Raw genomic sequence first — 24,640 nt, forward strand, 5'->3', positions numbered from 1 at the left:
AAAGAATACATTATTCACAATGACAGCAAGAATGTGGAATGACCCACTACAAAAGACTTGATTCTTCTCAGTGTTTCAGTGATCCAAGGAAATTCCAATAAACTTTGAATAGAAAATGCCATTTGCATCCAGAAAAAGAAATTGAATGTAAATCAACACATACTAGGTTCATTTCATTTTGCTTTTTAATTTTCTTTCATGGTCTTCCCCTTTTGTTCTGATTTTTCTCTTCCAATATGATACAAAAAAGAATATGCATTTTTTAAAAAAGTTAATATACATGTATAACAACAAAATAAATAATTAAAAAAGAAGATATAGGACTAAAGATAAATGCATGTGAATGACATGATAATTGACAAAAAGAAGTCAGAATTCCCCAACTCTGTATTTTTTTTAAATTTCCTCTACCAATAGGAATGATCTGTAGGTTGAAAAAGATGACATAAACATGATCAAAAAGAATTTGAAATCCAAAATACTTGAGAAGTTAAAAGTAAGTTGTTGTCTTGATGAATTCAGTTAATCAGGTTCTGAAGAACTTTTATACATCACAGTATAATATAAGAAATAATGGGTAAGATTGTTGAGCTGCTGTGAGTAATTTTTAAAACAATTACATAGAACCAAAAAAAATGAAATTTTTATTTCAATTTTTCAAAAAAGGAAAAAGAGTGAAGTTTTTGAAAAATAGGCTGGTGACCAGGACATTGATAATAACTAATATTCTACAATTAAGTCAAAGGAAGATTTGTAAAATGTTAAAGACAAATATTCATTACTAAGAATAGACCAATGGCTTCATAAGCAACTGGTAAGGGGAGAAAACTACATTCATTTCCTTTGATAGGATTATGTTGCCTCCTCAAGTCATTCATTTCCATTTGTTCAATTCTGATTTTTAATGAATTATTTTCTACACTCACTTTTTTTTTGTTTCTTTTTTTTTTTCTAATTGCCCAATTGAGTTTTTAAGTGAGTTGTTTTGTTCTATGGATTTTTTTTTTCAATTTCACCAATTTTATTTTTTAGAGAGCTATTTTCTTTTTCCAGTTCACTAATTCTGTTTTTCAGGGAGTTGATTTCTTTTTCCACTCTTTTAATGAGTGGAATGACTAATCTAGACCTGTTGCCAAGCTTCCCTTTTCTTTCCCCATTTTTCTTCTAGCTTTCTTTTAAGAGCTTTTTTAATTTCTTCTGTGAGAATCTTTTGTGGTGGGGACCAGATCATATCCCTCTTTGAGTTTTCATCTAGGGACAATGTTTTTAGTCTCCTCAGGGTTTGAAATCTGCTCTCTTTCAGTATAGAAGCTATCTATCGTTAGATCCTGCTGTGCCTTTTTACTCATTTTGAAAAAAAAAAAACAAAACAAACAAACAAAAAAAAAAAAACCCTGCAGTCTGCTTTTGGGGCAGTGTGGTATTACCAAGATTCCTCAACAAACAGCAGGAAGTAGCAAAGAAGCCTCAGTGAGACAACAATGGCTGTGCTGAGATAAGCGTCTGTGCTGTGATCAGCAGTTAAGTGCTGAGATCATACTGAGTCCCTTCCTGGTACTGAATGGGTGTGCCAGGTCCTGAGAGATGGTAGCTTTTCAGGATTACAGTCTTTACTACCTGTGTTTTTAGCTGCTCTCTTGGCTTGCTGTCAGGGCAATATAGCTCACACTGTGGTAAAGTTCTCTCCACAGATTTTCCCTGGGCTGAGACCACACCCCACCCCCTCCCTCTGTTTTGCTCAGTGTGAATTGTTTCCCGTGCTCTCACTGCCTACTTGCCTGGCCTAACCATCTCCACATAGAAGCAAAAACAGAACTTTTCTGCCAAATTTTGAGATTATCTTCTGTTGGGAATGTGTTGTCCTCCTAATATTCATGGGTTTTGACTGTCAAGCACTAATTCTGAGGCTGTTTCATAAAAAGTAGTCTGAGGGTAAAGGAGAGCTTAGATAGATGCATGTATCCTCTCCGCCATCTTGGCTCTAGGTCAAGTATAAACTATTTATAACAGTTCTTTTTGTCTTGGCAAAATATTGGAAATTGAGGAGATACCTATCAATTGAAGAATAGCTGAAGAATAGTTATGGCATATAAATATAATGGAATACTATTGTGCTATAAGAAATGATGAACAGGCATATTGCAGAAAAGCCTGGAAAGACTTGTAGGAACTGATACAAAGTGAACAGAGCAGAACTAGGAAAATATTGTTCACAATATCAAGAATATTGTATGATGATAAACTATAATTAACCCAGCTCTTCTCAGCCACACAATGATCCAAGACAAGTACAAAGAATTAATGAAGGAAAATGCTATCCATAATTATATAAGGAATTTATCAATATATGATGTATATTAAAATATCAAAGCATGTTTTTTTTTTCCATTTACTTTAATCTTCCTCTTAAGTCGATTTTTTTTTTGATTTGGTTCTTCTTCCACAATTGTGACTAATATAGAAACATATTTTACATGCTAGAACATGCATAAACTATATCAAATTGCCTAGTATCTTTAGAAAAGGAAGGGGAGGGAGAGAGAAAAAATTGGAACTCAATATCTTATAAAAATTAATGCTAAATTTTTTCTTGTCATGTACCTGGGGAAAAATAAAATAATATTACAATTGCAAATTCATTTGTGTCTCCTCTCATCAAATAATGGGTTGCAGTATACTAGATATATTAGGGACTAGAGAAGGAGTTTCAATTAAGATGGAATCAATAAGGATAGAGGCATAATCTCAAAGTACTTCAATAAATATTCCAAACATTGATTCCACTTTCACTACACAAAACCAATGTTACAAATATTTTAATGATTTTCTCAACATCCCAAAGTAGCACTTGGAAGCCTAACATTGCATATTCAGAAAATCATTTTTTTAAAATACAGAGGTTAAAAAATGTGTAACAAAAATAAAATTCAGCTTCCTTAACTTCAAATCCACAGACTTTTAATAGAAAAAGTATGCACTTGTTTTTATACATATAATAATAATGCCTATTTGGCCCCTGAGTTTTGCAGCAGGAGAACTGTCTATCTTCGTTCATTCACCGTATTTCTCCCTTTGGCTTTTCAAAATTCAATCAGCAGCATCATTCCTGTTGTTGAGGAAGAAGAGGGCAAATTGAGAAGGCATTGTAAGCCCAGGCAACTGTTAGTTCCTACTTTCATTTTCTGTTCCAAATTCCCTAGGAATGATCTCCTAGCATTTTGAAGGTTTTCCATTAAAACAAAACAAAACCATAACCACACACACACACACACACACACACACACACAAACAAACAAAAACAAAAATTAACCCAAATCTCAAAATCATCTCTCCTTTTTATTTTCACAATGAACTTCTTATCACAAAGTTCCCAATGAATAGTATTTGTAACAGAGGTACTGAGCATTTTGCCCTCCCAAGTGGTAGACTTTCAGAGTTAAATTTAACAAATTCTGTAGAAAAAGGGTCAAGTATTTCCCATTGCTTAGTTCAGGTAGGATAGGATAAAGTGTTTATTCATCATGACTAGCTAGAGAAAGAAAAGACAGGGCATTTATAATCCCAGAGGATTCAATTAATTACTTGATCTTGAAAAGATCTCCGAGAGACAGCAGGAAAACAAAATTACACTGCCTGATATACTGCTAAGCTACCTCCAAATCCACATTGAGACTAATAATCTAAATGACTTTTCAAAGGAGCAACCTGTTCAATGCAATGATTAGGTACTTCTCATCTATTCCGATGACTATTCATTTGTATTCTGTTAAAAAAAAAAACATAAAAAAAAACAACCCATCAATAAATCAACTTAATTTCCATTAAAATGAGTAGGGCTACAATCTTCAGAGCACAAAAGATGGCAATACTAGTGGGGAGAGTTTGGAATCATACAAGGTAACTCTTTCTCTGGAATAATCCCTTGATGAACTGCTAAATCCCTTTTGTTATAGCACAGTATCAATTTGTGATTTGTTTGATGGTTACATATGTATGTAGATGAATATCTGGCACTGAAGTTCATTTGGAAACAAAAGATACTCAATTTCCAAATTGATTCCTGTTCAGTTTAACTAGATGAAGGGAGAAATAGATGATTGAGCAGACTGATATTTTAGATTCACTTACTACTCTACTTAGTACTTACTACTCTTACTACTCTACTTTTCAATCACTTGTCATACATAATTTGCTGTCTTCCACTCTAAACATAATTGGTATATGTGTGTGTGTGTGTGTGTGTGTGTGTGTGTGTGTGTGTGTATGTATGTGTGCAGGAGTGAGCTTCTATAGGTTTAAGAGAGTCAATTGTTAAATTATCAATGTAAGCATTTACAGCTCAGAAATTGGAAACCATTATAAATAAGGTCTTTTTGTTGTTGTTATTGTTAATTCCTAAATTAAAAAAAAATCATTGCTTGATAATGCCAGTAAAGCTTAACATTACCATTAACACAAGCTTTTTTTTTTTTTTTTTTTTTTTTTTTGAGAGCTGATTGTTAAATTTACTAGCTCAGCATTGTTATATATCATATTAAAGCTTGCAAAGGGGCTTTCCATACATTATTTAATTAACTCCTATCAACAAGCCTATGAAATAGGAATTATTATTTTCAGGTAAGCAGTTGCCATTTTTGGATTTGGACAATTATACTTGAGAAAAGGAACAGGAATAGGGATGCTTCTGAAAGAAATCCTCCAAAAAAAGTCTCTTAAAAATAATTAAGAAGAAAGGTTTTTTAAAATCATTTTCAAAATGTTCATCTGCTAAAATACCTGAAAGAAATATTCCTTAGAGGGAAAAGATAAATGATGAAAACAAAGTTCAACAGTATTTTACTTTTTAATCAACAGTTAATTGCATATAATTATTATGAAGATTTTGAGTATGATAGCTAAAAAAAATCCTGAAAAATAGAATGTTTTGGTAACAATTGGACAAGTGTATACTGCCTATTTGTGGTACTTATTTCTGATAGAAAGACTTTTTATCTTCTTACTCTAAGGGGGAAGTGAGTCACTTTACACTTCCTGTTCTAATTTTGAGATGGAAGGTATTGACTGCAAAAGAACAGAAGTAGAGAAGCATCTAGTAAAAGGAAATAAAATGCTGCTTGAAAGGAATGGAACCCAGCCTGGATCAGTAAGGTAAATATCTTCTAGGAAAAAAGCCACTCTGAAATCTAAAATAAGAACTTATACACTGTGTTATTCTCATGATGAATTGACTGGAGGAAGACAGGCATTGCTTCTGCTGATGGGAAGGTGATTAGGGAAAAGACTATGTTCCTGAGAGCTATTAGGAAGAAAGTAGAATTCTCTACAGATAAAAAGAGACCTGATTTTTTTGGCTTTTACAACTAGCTATGACGTTGGTGTAAAGGTATCCTTCAAAATTCAGCCAACATAATGGATGTAAATAGTTTCCTAGATCTTAGAGGAAATGTTTTTTGATTAAAAGAGCATTACTGCTTAGCTATTCCTTATATGAGGTTCTCTTAGGGATCTAACAATGAACCTTGCTTACATACCCCAATGTTCTTTTACCAGCACTGTCTAGGATCTTCATGTACACTTCATGTAAGGTACTACCTTAATCTTGTTTAGTAGGTCATCATGTAATTTAAGTTTGTGGATAGAGCTACCTATCTTGATATGGGATAACTAAATTTACCCTTGTGTCCTTTTTCTCACTTTCTCATTGAAGAAAAAGGAATAGATGATTTCTCATTTCTCTTTCAGCTGTTGGGGTTCAAGCAGATGTCATCTTTGAAAGAATTCAGGACTCAGGCCATCTCTAGGTCAAATAAAATCATTTATTAATAATAATTGAGAATCATTACTTAGAGCAAGCTGTTTTCCTATTCAGAATCATTCAGGAGTTAATCAAAGCAAGACTCATCACAAGTGGATTTTGAGGTTACAGGAGAGGTAAGGAGGAGGTCCTAAAGACTTGCTGAAACTATGTGTGTAATTACACAGAATGCATACAGAAAAAAACATTGGGGGGTTATTTATACATAGTAATGATATTATAATTAGCCCAACTACAAAACAACTACACCCAAAGGACCACAAAGAAGGAGAGTATGCAGCCACCATGGTGGTGAAAGATTAATTAAAGTTGGTGGTTTAATATACTGATCTACATCCTATTGATGCTACTTTTTCATTGGTTGATGTCTAGATTTGAAGTATGGTGAAATCATAAACTGTGTAGATCTGTACATGTACTTGTCAGCTGGTGATTGGATTTCTTAGGGGGTTTGGGCTTGGGAAGGGGTATGTTTGGGCTGGGAGCAACAATCAGAATCTCATTACAACTGCTACATTCTGTTGTCCTCTGGTTTATTTTGGGGTTTTCAGGCTGTATATAGCCTGTGCTGCAACTCTACTGTGAAAAACTGAAATGCAAGGAGTTGAAAATGTAAGGATTGGTCTGTCTACTCTTATAATGTAGTATCTGCCTATTTTTAAGTTTCATTCCCTTCACTTCACCTTGCTCTAACTCTCTTTCTCTTTCTCTGTCTCTGTCTCTTTCTCTCTGTCTGTCTCTATCCCTGTCTTTGTCTCTGTCCCTGTGTCCCTCCCTCCTTTCTTCCCTCCCTCCTTCTCTTTCCTTTCTCTTTCCACCTCTAATCCTTTGATGCACTGATCTGCCTTGCTAACTGACCGTGTTCCAACAAGAACGAACAAACTTTATTTCAAAGTTAAGATCATAAGAAATGATAGGGTTAAATCTGGGAGGGGATTTTATAGTGATCCCTTAATTTAATAGATGAAGAAATTCAGAGAGATTCCATTTCTTACATAAGATGTAGCTGGATACATTTCAAAAAGTGGAAAGGCTAAACATAAAAGATCCAAAAAGCAGACACCTAGTTCTTTTCATTTTGGTAGAGTCCTCAAGTTGTTTTGCAACATAAATTCATGTCATGCTTCCGGAAATACAAAGGAAACAGTTGGGTAGTTTCACTTTCAACACACTTTTCCAGCTCTCTAGACGTGAACTGGAGGGATCATGGCTGGTATGTTAGGATATATATACATACATACATATATATGTATATATATATATATATATAATTTTTTTTTAATAAATTAGGTCTCTTTGGGGTGGGGAAAATTTTTTTGGGAAATCTTTTTTTTTTTTTTTTTTTTTTTTTTTTTTTTTTGAGCACAAAGCATATTTGACCAAAACTGGAGTTAAGAGGAAATTGTTGACTAAAAATACAATGTAACCTTATATCCCTGCATTACCTTAGTTTGGAATTTCTGTACTTCCTTGGGTTTCAGCATTAAGGCATAAGTGGTAAAGATACTTTGAATTAATTGTTTTTCTTTTCTTTTCTCTTTTGTTTTTTTTTTTTTTTTCCAATTTCACATTTCAGAGAAATATTTCTGGTAAGGAAATTATGAAAGACAAGGAGGAATGGATTTGTTTTGTTGCCTTGAATTTCAGTTGTAGTTCCTTTATGCATTTTCTAATGATCTCAGCTGTGCTGTTAAAAGTGTTGATGGATTAGATAGGGTGATTAATTTGAAATACATTTCATAATTTGGTTTTAGGCTCTTTCTAAATGTGTTCCATTCTATTTATTTAACATACCTACATATTTAATGGCCTATATAATTAGCTGTTCTTGTGCTTATAACTTTGTCTTAACATTAAAATAAACTATCCATTATCCCTGAAATAGATCTCCTCCCTTCTATCTACTGAAATACTTTTATATCTTTAATGTCCAGTTCATGTAACTTCTTTTCTAAATCTTTCTAGATTCCTGCATGTGAAAGCCCTCTCTTCCTCTCTAAATGTACCAGGAATCTTTTATCTTCACCTTTCCTTTGTCTTTCTTTGTTCATTTATTATATGTTTTTGTCAGACTATAAATTCTTGAGGGCCTTAAATGTTAATTATCATTTTTATATCCTCAATTACTTCTGCTAGTAAAGACATTTTATTGAATTTAATTAAATTTAGTAAAGAAATATGAGAAAAGTATCCCAAGATCACAAAGCAGTGGATAAACTTGATCAAGTCAACAAGCCAACAGCATTTATTAAGCTTCTAAAATAGTCAGGACAAAGTCATTCAGCAGTTCTGGTTTGGTAGAAGCCTTCAAAAATATTAAGATGAATTACTCCTCTAGGTTCCTTTCACAAGTTTCTGAAAATCAAAATCTCATCTGATTCATTTGTGGTATTATTAATATTGTTAAAAATAAAGATTTCATTGACATACCAACTGGAAAAGAGTTTTCAGGGAGTCTTAGAAGATTAGAAAAGAGAGGGAATTCCTGGGACTAAGAATATGTCCACAGGTGGGCAACTATGGGGCCCTGTTTTTGAAGTAAAGGATTTTTGCTTTTTTTAAATGTTTCTTTGGCTGAAAGAATATTCTCTATTTTCTTACAGACAAAGTCCTGAAGGAGAAGAGGAAGCTGTTTGTGGAATCAGTAGACAAGGGTTTAATCAATGGGTTACTGGATGATTTATTGGAAGTAAAAGTGCTGAATCAAGAAGAAATGGAGATAGTGAGGGAGGAAAATAAAACAATCAGGGATCAGGCTCGAAGACTGATTGATATTGTCATTCGCAAAGGTCCTAAAGCCAGCCAATATTTTGTTAAAAGCATCATTGAAAGAGATGGACATCTTGCAGACCAGCTTAATCTTTCTTCAGGTTAGTGTTAATGTCTCAGCTGAAAGGGGACCCTAGATATAGCTTACACTTTGGAACCTTCTACAACCTGCATGTTATTTCCATAATCTAAAAGAAGCCTTTGTCTAATTCACTGTTTAACTGTAAAATAGTGATGCAATTCCTGGGAACGTTTTTCCCACTTGTAGTCTTATTCTGGCTTTCCAAAAATAATTCAGTGAATCATCACTCCTATATTTTTCATGTACTCACCTGTCCAGAAATGTTATAGATCCTGATAGGAATCTCTTCTCCCTTATCCTCATTGCTTATACATACAGCAGAGAAATAAAAGGGTGAATTGAGTTCACTGAGAAGAAGAATTTTAAGAAATATTTAGATTAATTTTGAGTAGAATCATATTTTAGTGAAAAGAGAACAGGTTTCTAGTCCTACAAATGTACTTGTACTGAGAAATGACAGCATTTAAGAGACTCCTATTGGCCTATCAGTGTAGACAAGGATGCAAATGGAGGTGAGGAGGTAGATTATTTCATTCTTGTTCAGAAAGACTAAACAAAACAATGGCACATAGTTGGTAGATACAGCATCATTCCTATTCAAGGGACTACAATTAGGTAGGGTAGATGAATTGTACTTTGTGAAAAGGAAAAGTATAAGAAGAATGGAAGTTCAGAAGGTGCCAGGATGTGAATGGCTTTAAATGCCAAATAGCATTTTATACTTGATGATGGTGGTAATAGGGAGCCACTAGAAATTAATGGGTGATGGATGTTAGTATCCCTTGGAAAACCTTTTTTTTAGGAGAATCCCTGGATTAATCACCTCCCAGTGCTAAGCTCAAATGGGAAAAGTCCAGGTAGTCTCTATTTTCTTCCAGGAAACTCAAAAGGCAAAAGTAATAAAAACAACAATAACAACAACAAGAATAGGATGAATCTGTGCCTTAAATAGCAGGTCAAATTTAACATTTTTGATTACTGATTGGGATCAGTGGTTGAAGTCAGTTTGATTGTCTTTACAAATAGTCTTTGAGTTGTCCTGGAATAAAAGAGTGTGAAGTAGAGGAATATACCAGTTTTAAACCTTTTTTCTCATATCATGAAAAGAGAAAAGTTCAGGAGTAAAATTGTTTTCCTGCTGGGTCCTAATCAAATTTTGTTCTAGATTATGCTCCAAATTAACCACAAAGAAACACACAGATACTAGAGCTACTAAAATATTATTTTCCTCTTCTCAGGAGTAATTATTTTCCCTTGTCCAATGGTTTAGTTCAGATTTCTTTGAGTTGACATATATTTGATCCTTCAATGAGTTCATTTCATAATTGTATCCATCCTGGATGCTACTATAGGCTGTCTTGAGGGGAAGTATTTGTAGATTCTCACAACCAACTGGTAATGGAATCCTTGGCTCAACCCCAATTCTACTACTAGGTTGATTTTTCTAAACTGGATCTTATTCTCTTTGTGTCATAGTTTCTCTTCAAAAGTCTCCACAACCTATCTTCCCCAAGTTCAACAAAGGGAAAACCTGATCTCTCATTATCAAAAGATAGAGCCTGATCTTATTCACTAATGGTTACCTTACTGTTTTTCATTTTTCCAAATATACAAGTTAATTCTCCCTATTGTCTCTTTCTTCCATTCAAGCTGCTTGTTTATTTTCATTATTATAAGCTACAAAATTCTTTGTTACATTATAATATTTTAACACTCCTGTCTTACAACCTCTAATCCTAAAACTTATAACCTTATTCTTTATCCTTATTCTTTATTAAAAGTCCCTAGGACTTTTAATGATTTCTTAATCTATATTATCCTTGCAGTATCTATATTCTCCTCTCTCCCTTATCTAAATGCTTAAATTGAGTAATTCAAATGGACATTATAGTGTTCTTTTAAGCTCTTTGGCTCTTTTTGCTATTGTTGATTGAACCATATTAAATTACTTATATCATACCTCCTTTGCTCCTGTTGATGTGCTATTGAAAGAAAAAAGAGGAAGTCAAAAATCATGAGGATTGGGTTTTCTATAAATTTATTAGATTTTGTGGAAGCAAGAGGTTCTCAATTTTAAATTGATTTTCTATTGAATTTATGTCAGTGAATGTCCCAACCCTACATGTTTCTTAGACAGCCACTCAATGTTTCCCTTTCCTGTTATTGCTATATATAAATTAAAATATTAAACTCTAGACATTCTTAATGCTAGGAATAGAAAGGCAGTCCTTTCGGTTATTGAGCAACATATGATGAAAGCTTCTTATGTAGTTCAAAATTGACTAGTTCAAATTACATAGCAGTTTTGCTCAATTTTAATAAGACACCACATTAATTAAAAATAACTAATGTTTCAAGTTTTTTTTAAGCTAATAGCTGTTATATCTTTAAATTTATTAAAGATCAAAACTACAATAAATTGTTGGGATACTATCTTTTTCTTTCTCTGTAAAATTTGTTGACATTTCATATGTATTCCCTGCACACATTCTTCTCTTCTTGCTATCTTCTAAATTCACTGCCATCTGGCTTCTGACCTCATCTTTAACCTAACAGAAACCTGTGAAAAGTTGCTGATGTTCTCTTAATTAGAAAATACTATTGCCTTTTTCTCAACCCTCATCTTTTCAAAGCCGTGCAGCCTTTGGTACTGTCACATTCTACTGCATTTTTCTTCTTGTTTTGTATGACACAACCAATTTTGGATTCTCCTTCTATCTTTTTTATCTCAAGCCCTTTAACTGATCATCCAATTCAATCTTTCATGGTGGATGCTTCGCCAAACTTTGCATTGTACCTATGTTTCTTTTATTTGTCCAATATTAGTAATATTGTGAGTTTTTAAATTTTTTTGCATTTATCTCTAGGCTAATGATTCTTAAACTTTTATGACCTACCCTACATTTTTTTAAACCAATCTCTCTTTTCTCAACACCAATTCCAATTTTCTACCTTCTTTTTTTTTTTTTTTTTTTTTTTTTTTTGCAATTTCTATCTTTTAGGCATCTCAAACCAAAAATATCTACAACAGAAATTTTCATATTTCTTTCCATATTCTCATATCATTTGAACTCTACTATTTTGTTGAAAGTACCACAATCAAAAAAAAAATTAAAACAAACAAAAAACAAAAACAAAAAATGTACTGCAATCTGTCCAGTTATTTAGGTTTAAAACTGGTATATTCCTCTACTTCACACTCTTACTCATGCCAAATATCCAAATCACTTGGCCTTTCTCATTATTTCTGCCTTCACATTTCTCATATATATCATCTTATCCTCATTAACATAACCAAAACTGTAGTTCTAGTTTTCATCACCTCTCACTTGAATAATTGCAATTGCCTTCTATTTGGTTTCTCTGCTTTGTCTCTCCCCATTCCTATTCATTTGTACAGGGTTGTCAAAATTCCTTAAAAATGTTTCTGTGTTATTTCAGCTCTTTACATTCCCCAATGCTTAACATAATATTTTCCTTAAAGAAAACATTTAATAATGATTGTTGATTGATTAATTGAAGCCATGAATATGTTAACCTATGGAGTTTTTACTATGGCACAAAAAAAAAAAAAATCAGAGCATGTAGTAGGGATTCTTGTGAGAAGAATAACATATATAACAAGGTGTCTTTTATCTTGTAGCTCCTCAAGCAATCCAGGCCAATGCCACAGATACACTCAAGCTTTGTTCCCATGAAGACTTCCAAACGCTAAGGAAAGAGATGGCAGGACAGGTGCTATGTATTCTTATTTCACTGGAATTCGGGGAAGAAAGAATTGGTAACTCACCCAGTTACACATGTGATGCTCTGGTGGGAAGAATATCTTTTCTTGAGCTATATTAATGACTGTGATACATCAAATAACATGATTTTTATAGTCCCATACCAGATTTCTTGATCCACTTTCTCCAATTACTAAGGAAAGTTTAGATTTTTGTCCAAGGCCCCATATCTATTTAAGACAATGTTTTTCTTGTGACATCCCATAAAAATTGGGGAGAAGGCTAATATACACTCAAATGAGCTACTTGGCTTTGGCTTTGAATTATAAGTGGCTGAGGAAGTCTTATTTACATTCATATGTGTCCCCTACAGATATACCCAGTGATGGAGAAAGAAGCCCGCACACGCTTGGCGCTTATCATCTGTAATGTGGAGTTTGATCAGCTACTTCGGCGTAATGGAGCTAATAATGACATCATAGGAATGAAGGACCTTCTTGAGGGTCTGGGTTACAGAGTAGATGTTGAAAAGAACCTCACAGCTTCGGTAAGCACAGAGGCAAAAGATTTTCCACTCCCAAAGTAATAGACAATCCCCACCCCAGGCAATACAGAAGTGTTATTCCAAGGGCCAAGAGAGCTCAGAATTGTCCCCACCAAGTTCATCATCACTGAACACATCATTTCACAGTAGGAAAATAATAAATCTCTAACACAGAAAAATTTTGTGGACTTGATGAAACTATTCTCTTACCGTGATTCTTCCCTAAATATATTATTTTGAAATGTTTCTATATTTTCCTTAAAATGTAATTTGAATCCTCATTTGAATTGAAATCATCCATTTTTTATCTGGAAGAATAAAGTTCAAGAAATTCAAGAAAACTAATGGAAAAAAAATCAAATGAAGGTGGCCTATCTGTACTTGATCTAAAACTATATTATAAAGCAGTGGTCATCAAAATCATTTGGTATTGGCTAAGAAATAGACTAGTTGATCAGTGAAATAGGTTAGGTTCACAGGACAAAATATTCAATAACTATAGCAGTCTAGTGTTTGACAAACCCAAAGACCCCAGTTTTGGGGATAAAAATTCTCTATTTGACCAAAAAAAAAAACTGCTGGGAAAATTGGAAACTAGTATGGCAGAAATTAAGCATTGATCCACACTTAACACTGTATATCAAGATAAGCTCAAAATGGGTTCGTGATCGAGACATAAAGAATGAGATTATAAATAAATTAGAAGAACAAAGGATAGTTTACCTCTCAGACCTGTGGAGGAGGAAAGAATTTGTAATCAAAGAAGAACTAGAGATCATTATTGATCACAAAACAGAAAATTTTGATAATATTAAGTTAAAAACATTTTTGTACAAACACAACTAATGCAGATAAGATTAGAAGGGAAGCAATAAACTGGGAAAACATTTTTACATCCAAAAGTTCTGATAATGTTCCCATTTTTAAATATATATAGAGAATTGACTCAAATTTATAAGAAATCAAGCCATTCTCCAATTGAGAAATGGTTAAAGGATATGAACAGACAATTTTCAGATGAAGAAATTGAAACTATTTATAGCCATATGAAAAGAAGCTCCAAATCATTATTATTCAGAGAAATGTTCATTAAGACAACTCTGAGATACCACTACACACCTGTCAGATTGGCTAAGATGACAGGAAAAGGTAATGAGGAATGTTGGAGGGGATGTGGTAAAGCTGGGACACTGATACATTGTTGGTGGGACTGTAAATGGATCCAACCATTCTGAAGAGCAATTTGGAACTATGCTCAAAAAGTTATCAAACTGTGCATACCCTTTGATCCAGCAATGTTACTACTGGGCTTATATCCCCAAAAGATATTAAAATAGGAAAAGGGACCCACATGTACAAAAATATTTGTGGGAGCCCATTTTGTAGTGGCTAGGAAATGGGAATTGAATGGATGCCATCAATTGGAGAATAGCTGAATAAATTGTGGTATATGAATGTTATGAAATATTATTATTCTGTAAGAAATGATCAGCAAGAAGATTTCAGAGAGGCCTGACATGAACTGATGCTCAGTGAAATGAATAGAACTAGGAGATCATTATATATGGCAACAACAAGATTATACAATGATCAGGTCTGATGGATATTGCTCTCTTCAACAATGAGATGATTCAAATCAATTCCAATTATTCAGCAATGAAGAGAATCAGCTATACCCAGAGAGAGAACTATGGGAAATGAATGTGGACCACAATATAGAATTTCCACTCTTTTTGATTGCTTGCATTTTTGTTTTCCTTCTCAGGGTTTTTCCTTTCTTTCTAGATCCGATTTTTCTTGTGCAGCAAGTATATACACAATATACATTATATGTATTATATATTATACATTTTATATATGTATACATATATGTATATATGTATATATACATACATACATATATATATATATATATATATATATATATATATATATATATATATATATATATATATATATATATATATATAAAACATATACTTTAACATATTTAACATGTATCAGACACCTGCCATCTAAGGGAGGGGGTGGAGGCAAGGAGGGGGAAAGTTGGAACAGAAGTTTTTGCAAGGGTCAATGTTGAAAAATTACCCATACATATATTTTGTAAATAAAAAGCTATAATAATAATAAGAATAATAGTGAGATCATCCATTTTACCCCTAAGATAACCATCAACTGAATATCCACATAATCAGTTTCTTTTATTATACATTCCTGGGTCATGTATTTTATACTTTCTTTTAGGAAATGGAGTCAAAGCTGAAGCAATTTGCCTCCCGCCCAGAGCACAAAACTTCTGATAGTACTTTTTTGGTGCTCATGTCTCATGGTATGCCAGGAGGCATCTGTGGGAAGGATTACACAGAACAAGCTCCCCAAATATTACCTGTTGACAGGATCTTCCAAATTTTCAACACCAGCAATTGTCCTAGTCTGAAGGACAAGCCCAAGGTCATTATTCTTCAGGCTTGCCGAGGGGGTGAGTATGGATTGAAATTAATCTAGACCATACAATCATTGTATGCTTCATCTTCTGTTAGGTAATCTGCACTTTTCAATTATTATAGATATCAGCTCTGATGGAACAATATGCAATGTTAACAATATCTAAATATTCCCTCCTATGAGAATTCTATTTGTTGGCTGATGCTCATCCTGGCAATAGGTCTGGTAATTTAGGAAGAAGTCGCCTCAATCATTTGAAATATTCCCATCGAGCATTCCTTGGAAATGAGTCACAAACCATTCTCTCACCTTTGTAACCTACATAGTCAGGAGTGATAATGCGACTTAATGGGGGGAAAAGAGTAGACCTGGATACAGAAATTCTTTGGTTTAAATTTAGAATCAGAGGAAGGATCAATGTATTTGGCAAAAGAAGAACCAGATTCAAATCAACCTCTATATAATACCATCTCATTTAGGAAATGGTTTTAACTTCCAAGGCAGAGTTCAATTTACTCCCTCTTGTGGTATATAGGGAAGTGTACTGATTATGCAGAGAACCTGGGTTCAAATTCTGCCTGTGACATTATCTGTGTGACCTTGAACCAGTCACTTTAAAGTTTTGGGGTTTAAAATAAATGTGTTGGATTAAATTGTCTCTGAATTCTTAAAGATCTGGCCTTTGAAGCTGATAGACACATGATCAATTTAGTCCCTTAAAATCTCAATGGTACAATTCTTTATTATGTAAAGTTGGAAAAATATGGTACTTATTTGTGGTACTTTAAGTAATATACGTAAAGTATTTTGCAGTGTTTAAATGCTATAGAAATATTAGCTAGTATTGTAGTGTTGAAAAAAGTCATGTGTTGATATGTAGAAGAAACTGGTTTTAAGGGGTGTGTGTGTATGTGTGTGTGTGTGTGTGTGTGTGTGTGTGTGTGTGTGTGTGTGCGTGCATGGGTGTAAGAGAGAGAGAAAAACAGATAGGGAGTGATAGAGAGACAGAGAGAAACAGAGACTTTGAGATACAGGAAAACACACAGAAGACAGAGAGATAGACACAGACACAGACACAAATACACACACAGAGAGAAACAGAGACAGAGAACAGGGAAAGAGAGACACACAAAGAAAGAGACAGACAGAAGAGAGCCAGCCAGACTGCTAGGCAAGGTATTTGAATTGTCAGTACCAAATATTAGCTCAAAATTGAGAATGTTTTGTTAACCTCAAATCTCATGTTTCTGCAGGGAATTCAGGAGCTGTTTGGGTCAATGATTCAGTAACACCCTCTGCAGACAGGTGTCCCCAGGACCCACACATCTTTGAAAATGATGCTGTCTATAAGGCCCATGTGGAGAAGGACTTCATTGCTTTCTGCTCATCAACTCCAAGTAAATCAATTCCTAGAAAGGTCTCATGAGTGCCTCCTAATGTGCAATCTCCACTCATCTAGTGTGAAATGGAACAAGAAGCCGTATTGGGATTGGTGGAGAATCATATATAGCATACTTTACTTCTCTACTCCTTTTCCAGAAAACCTCATTGCTTTTTTTTCTGGTTAAATTTCATGTACATTTTCTCATAGTAACTAATTTTATAATATTCTTCCATTGTTTTCATTCAGTAAGATTGACTGACTCAGAACTTACTGTTTGCAAAACACTGTTCTATATGGTAAAACATCTTAAACTTAAATAATTTGTAATTTGTGTAGGATATATATATATATATATATAGTGTCTAGTGTTTATATATATGTAAATATTTATAAACATTAGCCACTTAAATATACACACTGGATAACATTTTGGAAAGACAAATTCATCAAATGTATAACATACTGATTAAGAACAAAAGTAAAGAAATCAGATTCAAATTGAATTAGAAAGTATTTATATAAAAACTAAGTTTTTATGAAAGGCATTAAAGATTATAGGCGTTGTGGCTCGGTGTAGAGAATGGAGGAAAAAGGTTTTAGTTACATGTGCCAAGCAGTCTACCTTCCTTAATATCTCATTCCCAAATATGTTCTTCTAGAGAACAGAATGCCTCTTTAGAGAAAGAAGAAATAGATTTGTACTGAAAAAAGATCAATAAGAAAAATGTCATTGAAGAAGTTATCCTTGGGGAAGAAAAACTAGTGAAATGTCATTTATTCATTCTGGCATTAATTTTCTATTTATTAAGCATCTACATTGTAGATGCAACACAATGTAACTTTTTTCCTGGAAGTTATCTCTTTGCTTTTCCATTTTCCCTGTGATAGGGAGAAAAAGTGCCTGATTTATAGAATCTAGTGTTGACTGTCATCTAAGCCCTCATTACTTCTATTTTGGACTATTGTAATGAGTTCCTAATAACTCACTTTGTCTCCATTTTCCCTTTCTTCAATCCATCCTTTATATTGTTGCCAAAATGATCTTAAAGTACAGATCTGAAAGTGTCATTCCCTTGCTCAGAAAGCTCCACTTGCTCTTCATTTTTATCCCTTGGATTCAGCACAATGTCTTGTACATAGCAGGCACTTGATCAGTGTTTGTTTAATTAAATTTCCCAAAAGGTAAAAAAAAAAAAAAAAAAAAAAAAAAGAAAAACAAAGCCTAATTAACCCAACAATAACAGAAAACAAAATATGGACTCTTAGCCTTGCCTTTAAACCCCTCCAGAATAGGCAATTAGGAAACAAAATTATCACTCTTTGTAGATAATATGATGATATACTTAGAGAATGGTAGAGTGTTGTGATACAGGAGCCGCCTGCCATTGACTGTTGGAGGTCTAACTCAGACCTATAGAATGGATCTCTTCATGTGAGAGGATGATGATTCAAGGACACAGAGGCAGTTGCTTTAAATTTCTCATCAGTCTCCTGGATCACTCTTTGATGTGTTGGCCCACTTAACTACTCTGACTAAAAAAGTTTTAGCCGGTTTCTGCTACCTTTCCTTCCCTGTGAGTTACTGAAGGAACTCTGGGAGGATCCTACTCACGAAAAGCTCTCAGACACTGCTGCTGCTTCTTGTAATTCATGTGCTTCTTATGCTCTATGTTAGGTGCCAAAATGTAGTGTCCAGACTAGCTCTCTGGAGGATCTCTGCACTGGACTTGGTCTTAGGTGGAGGAGTGATGAAGGCAGGAGACTCACAAGGATGGTCAAGTCCTCTCAGCCCTTAAATTTCTTAACAGGATTATATCACTACAGCACACTGAGCATGTGCCAACTGTAGAACCATTACATCACTATATCACACTAAGCATATTCCAACTAGAGTGATTACATCATTACATCACACTAAGTATAAATGAAATAGAGAACCATTATCTCATCAATAATACTGAGTAAGCACCCTGCTCTTAGTATCCCTGTTTTAAATATATCTTTCTCAGTATTCTCCCACCATCTTCAGTCCTCTACACTAGAGAATGAGCAAAAAAAAAACCTACTAAAAACTATTAATTTTAGCTAAGTTGCAGGATACAAAATAAATCTACATAAATCATCAGTATTTCTATAAGTTATCCACAAAGTCCAGCATCAAGAGATATAAAGAGAAAACATTTATAAGGCCCTCCAAAATACTTACTACTGAGCTTTTGACCCTAATTTCACACCACATCTCTTTCTGACCTTTTATGTTCTAACTAATTTAAATAAACATAAATACTCTAATCTAACATTGTACCTTCTTTCATCTACTGCAACTGTTATAATCCTTCAGAACTCAATTTAAAAGGCATTTCCTCTGGAGAACTTTATTTGATCCCCTTTTCTCAAGTGAAAATATTCTCTTCCTTTATAGCAATTGTACTGAATCTCTTCTTGTCCTTATTACATTCAATCTTTTTACATACTTAAGTATGTTTATGTGTACTATATACTTTTGAATTGTAAATAACTTGAAGAAAGGAAATGCATTATTTTTCATCATTGAAATACTTTGTATATGTCAGATGTCTGATACATGGAAAATTCAATTCTATTCCCAGATAACATGTCTTGGAGAAAGAGAGACATAGGCTCTCTCTTCATCGTCAAATTGATTGATTGCTTCAGAAAATATGCGTGGTGCTCTCACTTATATGATATTTTCTGTAAGGTAAATGAATTGACATAGCATAAATTTTTATCCCAATGCTTCAAAAGTCCTTATTTGCCCATCTTGATTCCCCTTTTTCCCCCTTATGTTTTATTAATATTTAGAGTCCTTCCTAAAGTATAAGGCCTAAGTCAGTACCTAGCTGACCTGACATAAATCACATGAGACAATCAGTTCTTCATATTCTCTTCCTGACCAGTGGCAGCCTATATGAGTGGTCACTAATTTCAGGCAAGAATCTAGACCTACTTCATCCCCTCTCTTCTCTTGGGAGGTTTGCAAATAGGAGGGGAGATTTGCTTGATAAGAGACTTTTCTTGGTTCTGGTACATATGTGTATTTTTCATGAGTTATTTTTTCATCTCTTTTTGTTTAGGTCCAGCATTCATTTGAGACCCCAATGGAGAGGATGCAAATGCCCACCATTGAAAGAACAACATTAACAAAGTATTTTTATCTTTTTCCTGGCAATTAAAATTATTAAGCAACAGAATAGTAGCTCAGGTAAATTACATTCTTGTGGGATAGATAAAATTTTCTATCTCCAGGTCTAATTTGGATAAAGGTGGGGGAAAGTACAAAATGATATTCATTCTTGTGAATAATGTAGATCTTTGGGATTTTTTTTATTTTTAATCTTACATGTCTTCGCCTCACATAAATGGAGAAGGCCAACACAAACCTTGCCAGAGCATTTTGTCCTGGTTGATAATGGTGTCCTAGATTTAGTATCTTGCCTTCATGTTGAATATAGCCACATTGATGAAATTTCAGTAGGAAAAACAACAACAAAAACAAAACATTTTTTAGATTGGAAGTAGGACTATATAGTCAGCCTTTTATCACACCAAATACTAGTCATATCTATATTCCTAGATTATATCCTATAGCATTTCAGTTCAAGAATATTCCTATATCAGAGAATTCTAAGATTTAACTAATGTTATTAGATTTCCAATTCAGATTACTCTGGGTCTTTTTTCTGATTAATTTGTTTAACAAATATTGGGGGATATATAGACATCACACTTTTGTGGCTGTGTCCTTCACTAAACAGGTTGGCCCTGGGCTAAGAAATAAGTGTAGCATTACCTTTTCTCATGCTTTATTTCTCTCTTTCTTTTCTCTAGGAAGCCACAAGTGATGCACTATTTATATAGCTACCTCTTGTGGAAGGATATTTTCAGTATGGGGATTTTTGATGTTGTTATTGCCTGGTACAGTCCAATAAATACGAAGTTAAATAATGTCAGTTTTTTAATTTAATTTAATTTTTTTTATTTTGGTCAGACAAAAGAATTTCCTCCAGGAGAGATTTCCAAGAGTGCTTAATGGTTGCTAGAGCAGGACTGGACAGGGCAGAATATTCTAGTTTTCCCAGTACAGTACTATTGAATTTAGTTCAATAAGTATTTACTGAGCAGCTGCTTCCCATTTAGCCTCATATTAAGGACTGTGGGAGAAAAACTCAGTGTTAGGGGCTTATTAATTTATTGAAGATAAAAGATATATAAACAAAAAGCAAGTAAAGAAACTTACAAAATCCTTCTTTTGCTATTCAACACTTCAGATTCTATCTGATTTCCATCCTTTCATTTTACTGATTGTATAATTGTGGATTGTGCAAATGAGGAAAAGATGATTGGCTGAAGATCCCACAGTAACAACCTCTTTGGGACTTTTTAATTTTTTTATCTGTAACCTAATTAGAGATATCTAAAGTTCTTTTCAGATCTGCTCTATGCTTAGAAGTGCTTATGTGTAAAGTATTGTAAATTCACCACATGCAATATTGTGTGCCTGACACATGGTAAATCCTTAAAAATGCTTCCTGGAAACAATTCTGTATAGCTGATTCTGCTATTATTCCCATTTTACAAGTGAAAAACAAAACAAAGCAAAAACAAACAAACAAACAAACAAAAAACCTAAGATACATTGTTCCTGTCTCTGAAATAACCATTTTAAGGAATTTCTAATGATTTATTCTTCAAGTTACTATAGGGAAACAGCCAGGTTAAAATAATACAATAAATAGGAAAGTTTCAAGATGATTGGAAAATAAATCCTCATCTTTAATGAACATATGAATGTAGTTAGGACTGACTTTATTTTAATCTTCTTTTTCTCTCACTAGCTTAATTTGAAGTTCTTATACCTAAAGTAAGCCTTAATCAATTTACTCTGAGTAGAAGGCTAGACAAAAATTTCTTGCTTAAACACACTCTGAAGAATATTTGATTTACCAAGACTGCTAGCATTTGGCAATTTGAGGGTAATGCTAAAAGCAGTTGATTAATCATCCAGAGATCTGATTTCAAAATATGTGGTCTTTCTTACTAACAGACATTTTGACCAAGTCTTTTTACCTCTTTGAAAGTTTAGTTTTCTCATTTGTAAAATTTTGTGCCTGTACTAGTTGTCACTTCCCTTCCAATTTTAAATCTTATGGCAGATTTTTTAGGGCCTACTAAAGCTGCTTACTAATTTTCTTAATGGTCTGAAGACCACTTGCAACAAAGATATTTTATTAAAAAAGATCCCCCTTCCCCCACAAGCTGGATCCAGATCCTGGGACTTAAAACATTTGGAAGATTGTGTCTTTTAGGTCATATATCCTATATCCTTGCTTATTGTTTTCATGTCTCCAGGCACTTGATAGTTTTGCCCTTTTCTAGTTTTCTGTTACAAATGACCTACAGATTGATATTATCATGTGAGAAGCTCAGGGCAAAAGTTTTCAGTAAATTAAATTTGGTGCTAGAAAAAAATAAAAAGTTTGTTGTGATTATTTTTCTCTATCTGTTCATCTATCTATCTATCTTAGCTTTGTGTTATAAGTAGGGCTGAAGATAAATTTATGTGAATGAGATGATAATTGGTAAAAATTGATAAAACAAAAAAAAGTAGGGCAATTTTTTTGTGTGTACTTTCAAATTTTCTCTGCCAAGGAGAATAATCTTTAGCATGAAAAATATGATACAAATGTGGTAAAAATAATTTGAAATCCAAAACAAGTGAGAAGACGAAATTAAGTGGTTGCCTTTGATCAATTCAGTTAATCAGGTTCTGAAGAACTATTGTACATCAGGTATGATAAAAACATGATGGGTAAGACTGTTGAACTTCTGTGAGTAATCTTTGAAAAATCATGTAGAATAAGAAAAAAGCAATTATTATTTCAAGTAAAAAAGGTGAAAAGGTGCAATCTTTGAAATATAGGCTTGTGAATAGCACTTTGATAATGGCTAATATTCTAGAATTCATTCTTGTAACAATGTTAAAAGACAGATATTCATTACAAGAACAGAACAATGGCTTTATATAGAACTGGTAAGTCTGGATGACCACTTTCATTTCCATTGATAAAATTACTAGACTGATATGTTTATTGGACATAATGTTTTGAAAGAGTGTACCTGTTAGCAAAATATTTAGCAATTTTACCTAAATGTTTAGCTAATTTCATTAACATGAAGAGATAAAATATAGCAGATTGTAAAATTAAATATATTCAGAATTGATATAATGACTTCAAAGAATTACAGGGAAAGAGAGGAAAAATTGAAAGGAAAACTATGAAATTCAAAGGAAAATATTAACTTAAATTTCAAGCAAAATGGGTTACAATCAACTCTTCATAGTGACAACTCCTTTTGCCTTAGTTTCCTCATTTGTAAAATGAAGTGGTGAAGTAAATAGCAAACCACTTCAATGTCTTTGTCAAAAAAAAATTCAAAAGAGGGTACAGAGTAACTGATATAAGTGAAAAATTATTAAACAATAACAAAAATTCTACTTAATACACATTTTAATATATTGTATTACTTGCTGTTTAGGGGAGGGGAATGTGGGGACGAGAGGAAGAAAAATTTGGAACATAAGTTTTTTTGCAAAATAAATGTTTTAAACTATCTCTGCACGTATTTTGAAAATTACAATAAAATAAGGAACTTGGTATGTAGCCAAGAATAACTTAACCAGCAAAAATGAGCATCGTTTTCCAGGGAAGAAGATGGACATTTAATGAAATAAATGAATTCCATCTATTCTTGATGAAAAAACAATACCTACACAAAATGTTTTATTTTCAAATACAGAAATCAAGAGATTTCTAAAAAGGTTAAAAAGAAATCTTGAGAACTATATTTCTGCCATAAAGATATGTAAAGAACACATGTATAATTTGTCCTAGAAACTAGAGGTAGAAAGGAAATTATATCATAAAAAAAGTAAAGTGGTGGTACTACATTTCATGAAGAGGCAAAGGTAACCTATTATATCTGAGAGAAAGAAAGGAGGAAGATGAACATAGTGTGTATCAATAGACATATTCGATTTATGGTGAAACTTCTTCCACTTCACTGAAAAGTGAGAGGGAAGGAGTAAGCTAAAGGGAAGGCAATACAGAAATTGTCAGAAAAAAGGGGTAGAATAGGAAGAGGAACTTTAAGGTGGAGGAAGGATAATAAAAAGGGAGGGCTGTGAAAAGCAAGTGGTGTTCACAAGTTTAATACTGGGTAGGGGGGTAAAAGGGAAGGAAAGGAGAAAAGCATAAGCAGGGGTTAACAGGATAGCAAGCAATATAGAATTAGTCATTCTAACCATCAATGTAAACTCCCTCATAAAGAGGAAGCAGTTAGCAGACTGGATTAAAAGTCAGAATTCTACTATATGTTGTTTATAGGAAACATACCTGAAACAGGGAGATACATTCAAACTAAAAGTAAAAGGGTGGAGCAGAATCTACTATGCTTCATGTAAAGCCAAAAAAGCAGGGGTAGCCATCCTCATCTTAGATCAAGAAAAATAAAAATTGATCTAATTAAAAGAGATAAGGAAGGGCATTAAATTCTTCTGAAGGGTAGCATAGATAATGAAGCAGTATACATATTAACCATATACTCACCAAGTGGTGCAGCATCTAAATTCTTTTTTTTTATTGTTTATTTAATTTTTATTTTTTATAATTATAACTTTTTTTTGAAAGTACATATGCATGGGTAATTTTTTACAACATTATCCCTTGCACTTACTTCTGTTCAGATTTTTTTCCCTTCCTCCCCCAACCTCCTCCCCCAGATGGCATGCAGTCTTATACATGTTCAATATATTACTATATATTCTACATACAATATATGTGTGTAGAACTGA

The 24,640-nt window shown here is 33.3% G+C and overlaps 1 protein-coding gene across 3 annotated transcripts in view; it reads left to right on the forward strand.

Moving 5' to 3' along the window:
• The first annotated feature begins 5,054 nt into the window (after positions 1 to 5,054).
• Positions 5,055 to 24,640, forward strand: part of LOC141563383 (caspase-1-like) — a 51,526-nt gene continuing 31,940 nt past the window's right edge. The window contains exons 1-10 of one of the 3 annotated variants that reach the window (XM_074304378.1): positions 5,055 to 5,148; positions 5,743 to 5,931; positions 8,419 to 8,685; positions 12,310 to 12,401; positions 12,765 to 12,938; positions 15,183 to 15,417; positions 16,637 to 16,780; positions 19,377 to 19,486; positions 19,863 to 19,990; positions 20,617 to 20,733. In XM_074304378.1, coding sequence (XP_074160479.1) covers positions 8,529 to 8,685; positions 12,310 to 12,401; positions 12,765 to 12,938; positions 15,183 to 15,417; positions 16,637 to 16,780; positions 19,377 to 19,486; positions 19,863 to 19,961 — 1,011 coding nt within the window. In that variant the 5' untranslated portion in view covers positions 5,055 to 5,148; positions 5,743 to 5,931; positions 8,419 to 8,528 and the 3' untranslated portion in view covers positions 19,962 to 19,990; positions 20,617 to 20,733. Of the gene's footprint in view, positions 5,149 to 5,742; positions 5,932 to 6,951; positions 7,029 to 8,418; positions 8,686 to 12,309; positions 12,402 to 12,764; positions 12,939 to 15,182; positions 15,418 to 16,636; positions 16,781 to 19,376; positions 19,487 to 19,862; positions 19,991 to 20,616; positions 20,734 to 24,640 lie in introns of those variants that run through there. The other 2 variants (XM_074304377.1, XM_074304379.1) reach the window with 2 other exon arrangements.

This window comes from Sminthopsis crassicaudata, chromosome 3 (assembly GCF_048593235.1).
Source record: "Sminthopsis crassicaudata isolate SCR6 chromosome 3, ASM4859323v1, whole genome shotgun sequence".
Taxonomy (NCBI): Eukaryota; Metazoa; Chordata; class Mammalia; order Dasyuromorphia; family Dasyuridae; genus Sminthopsis; species Sminthopsis crassicaudata.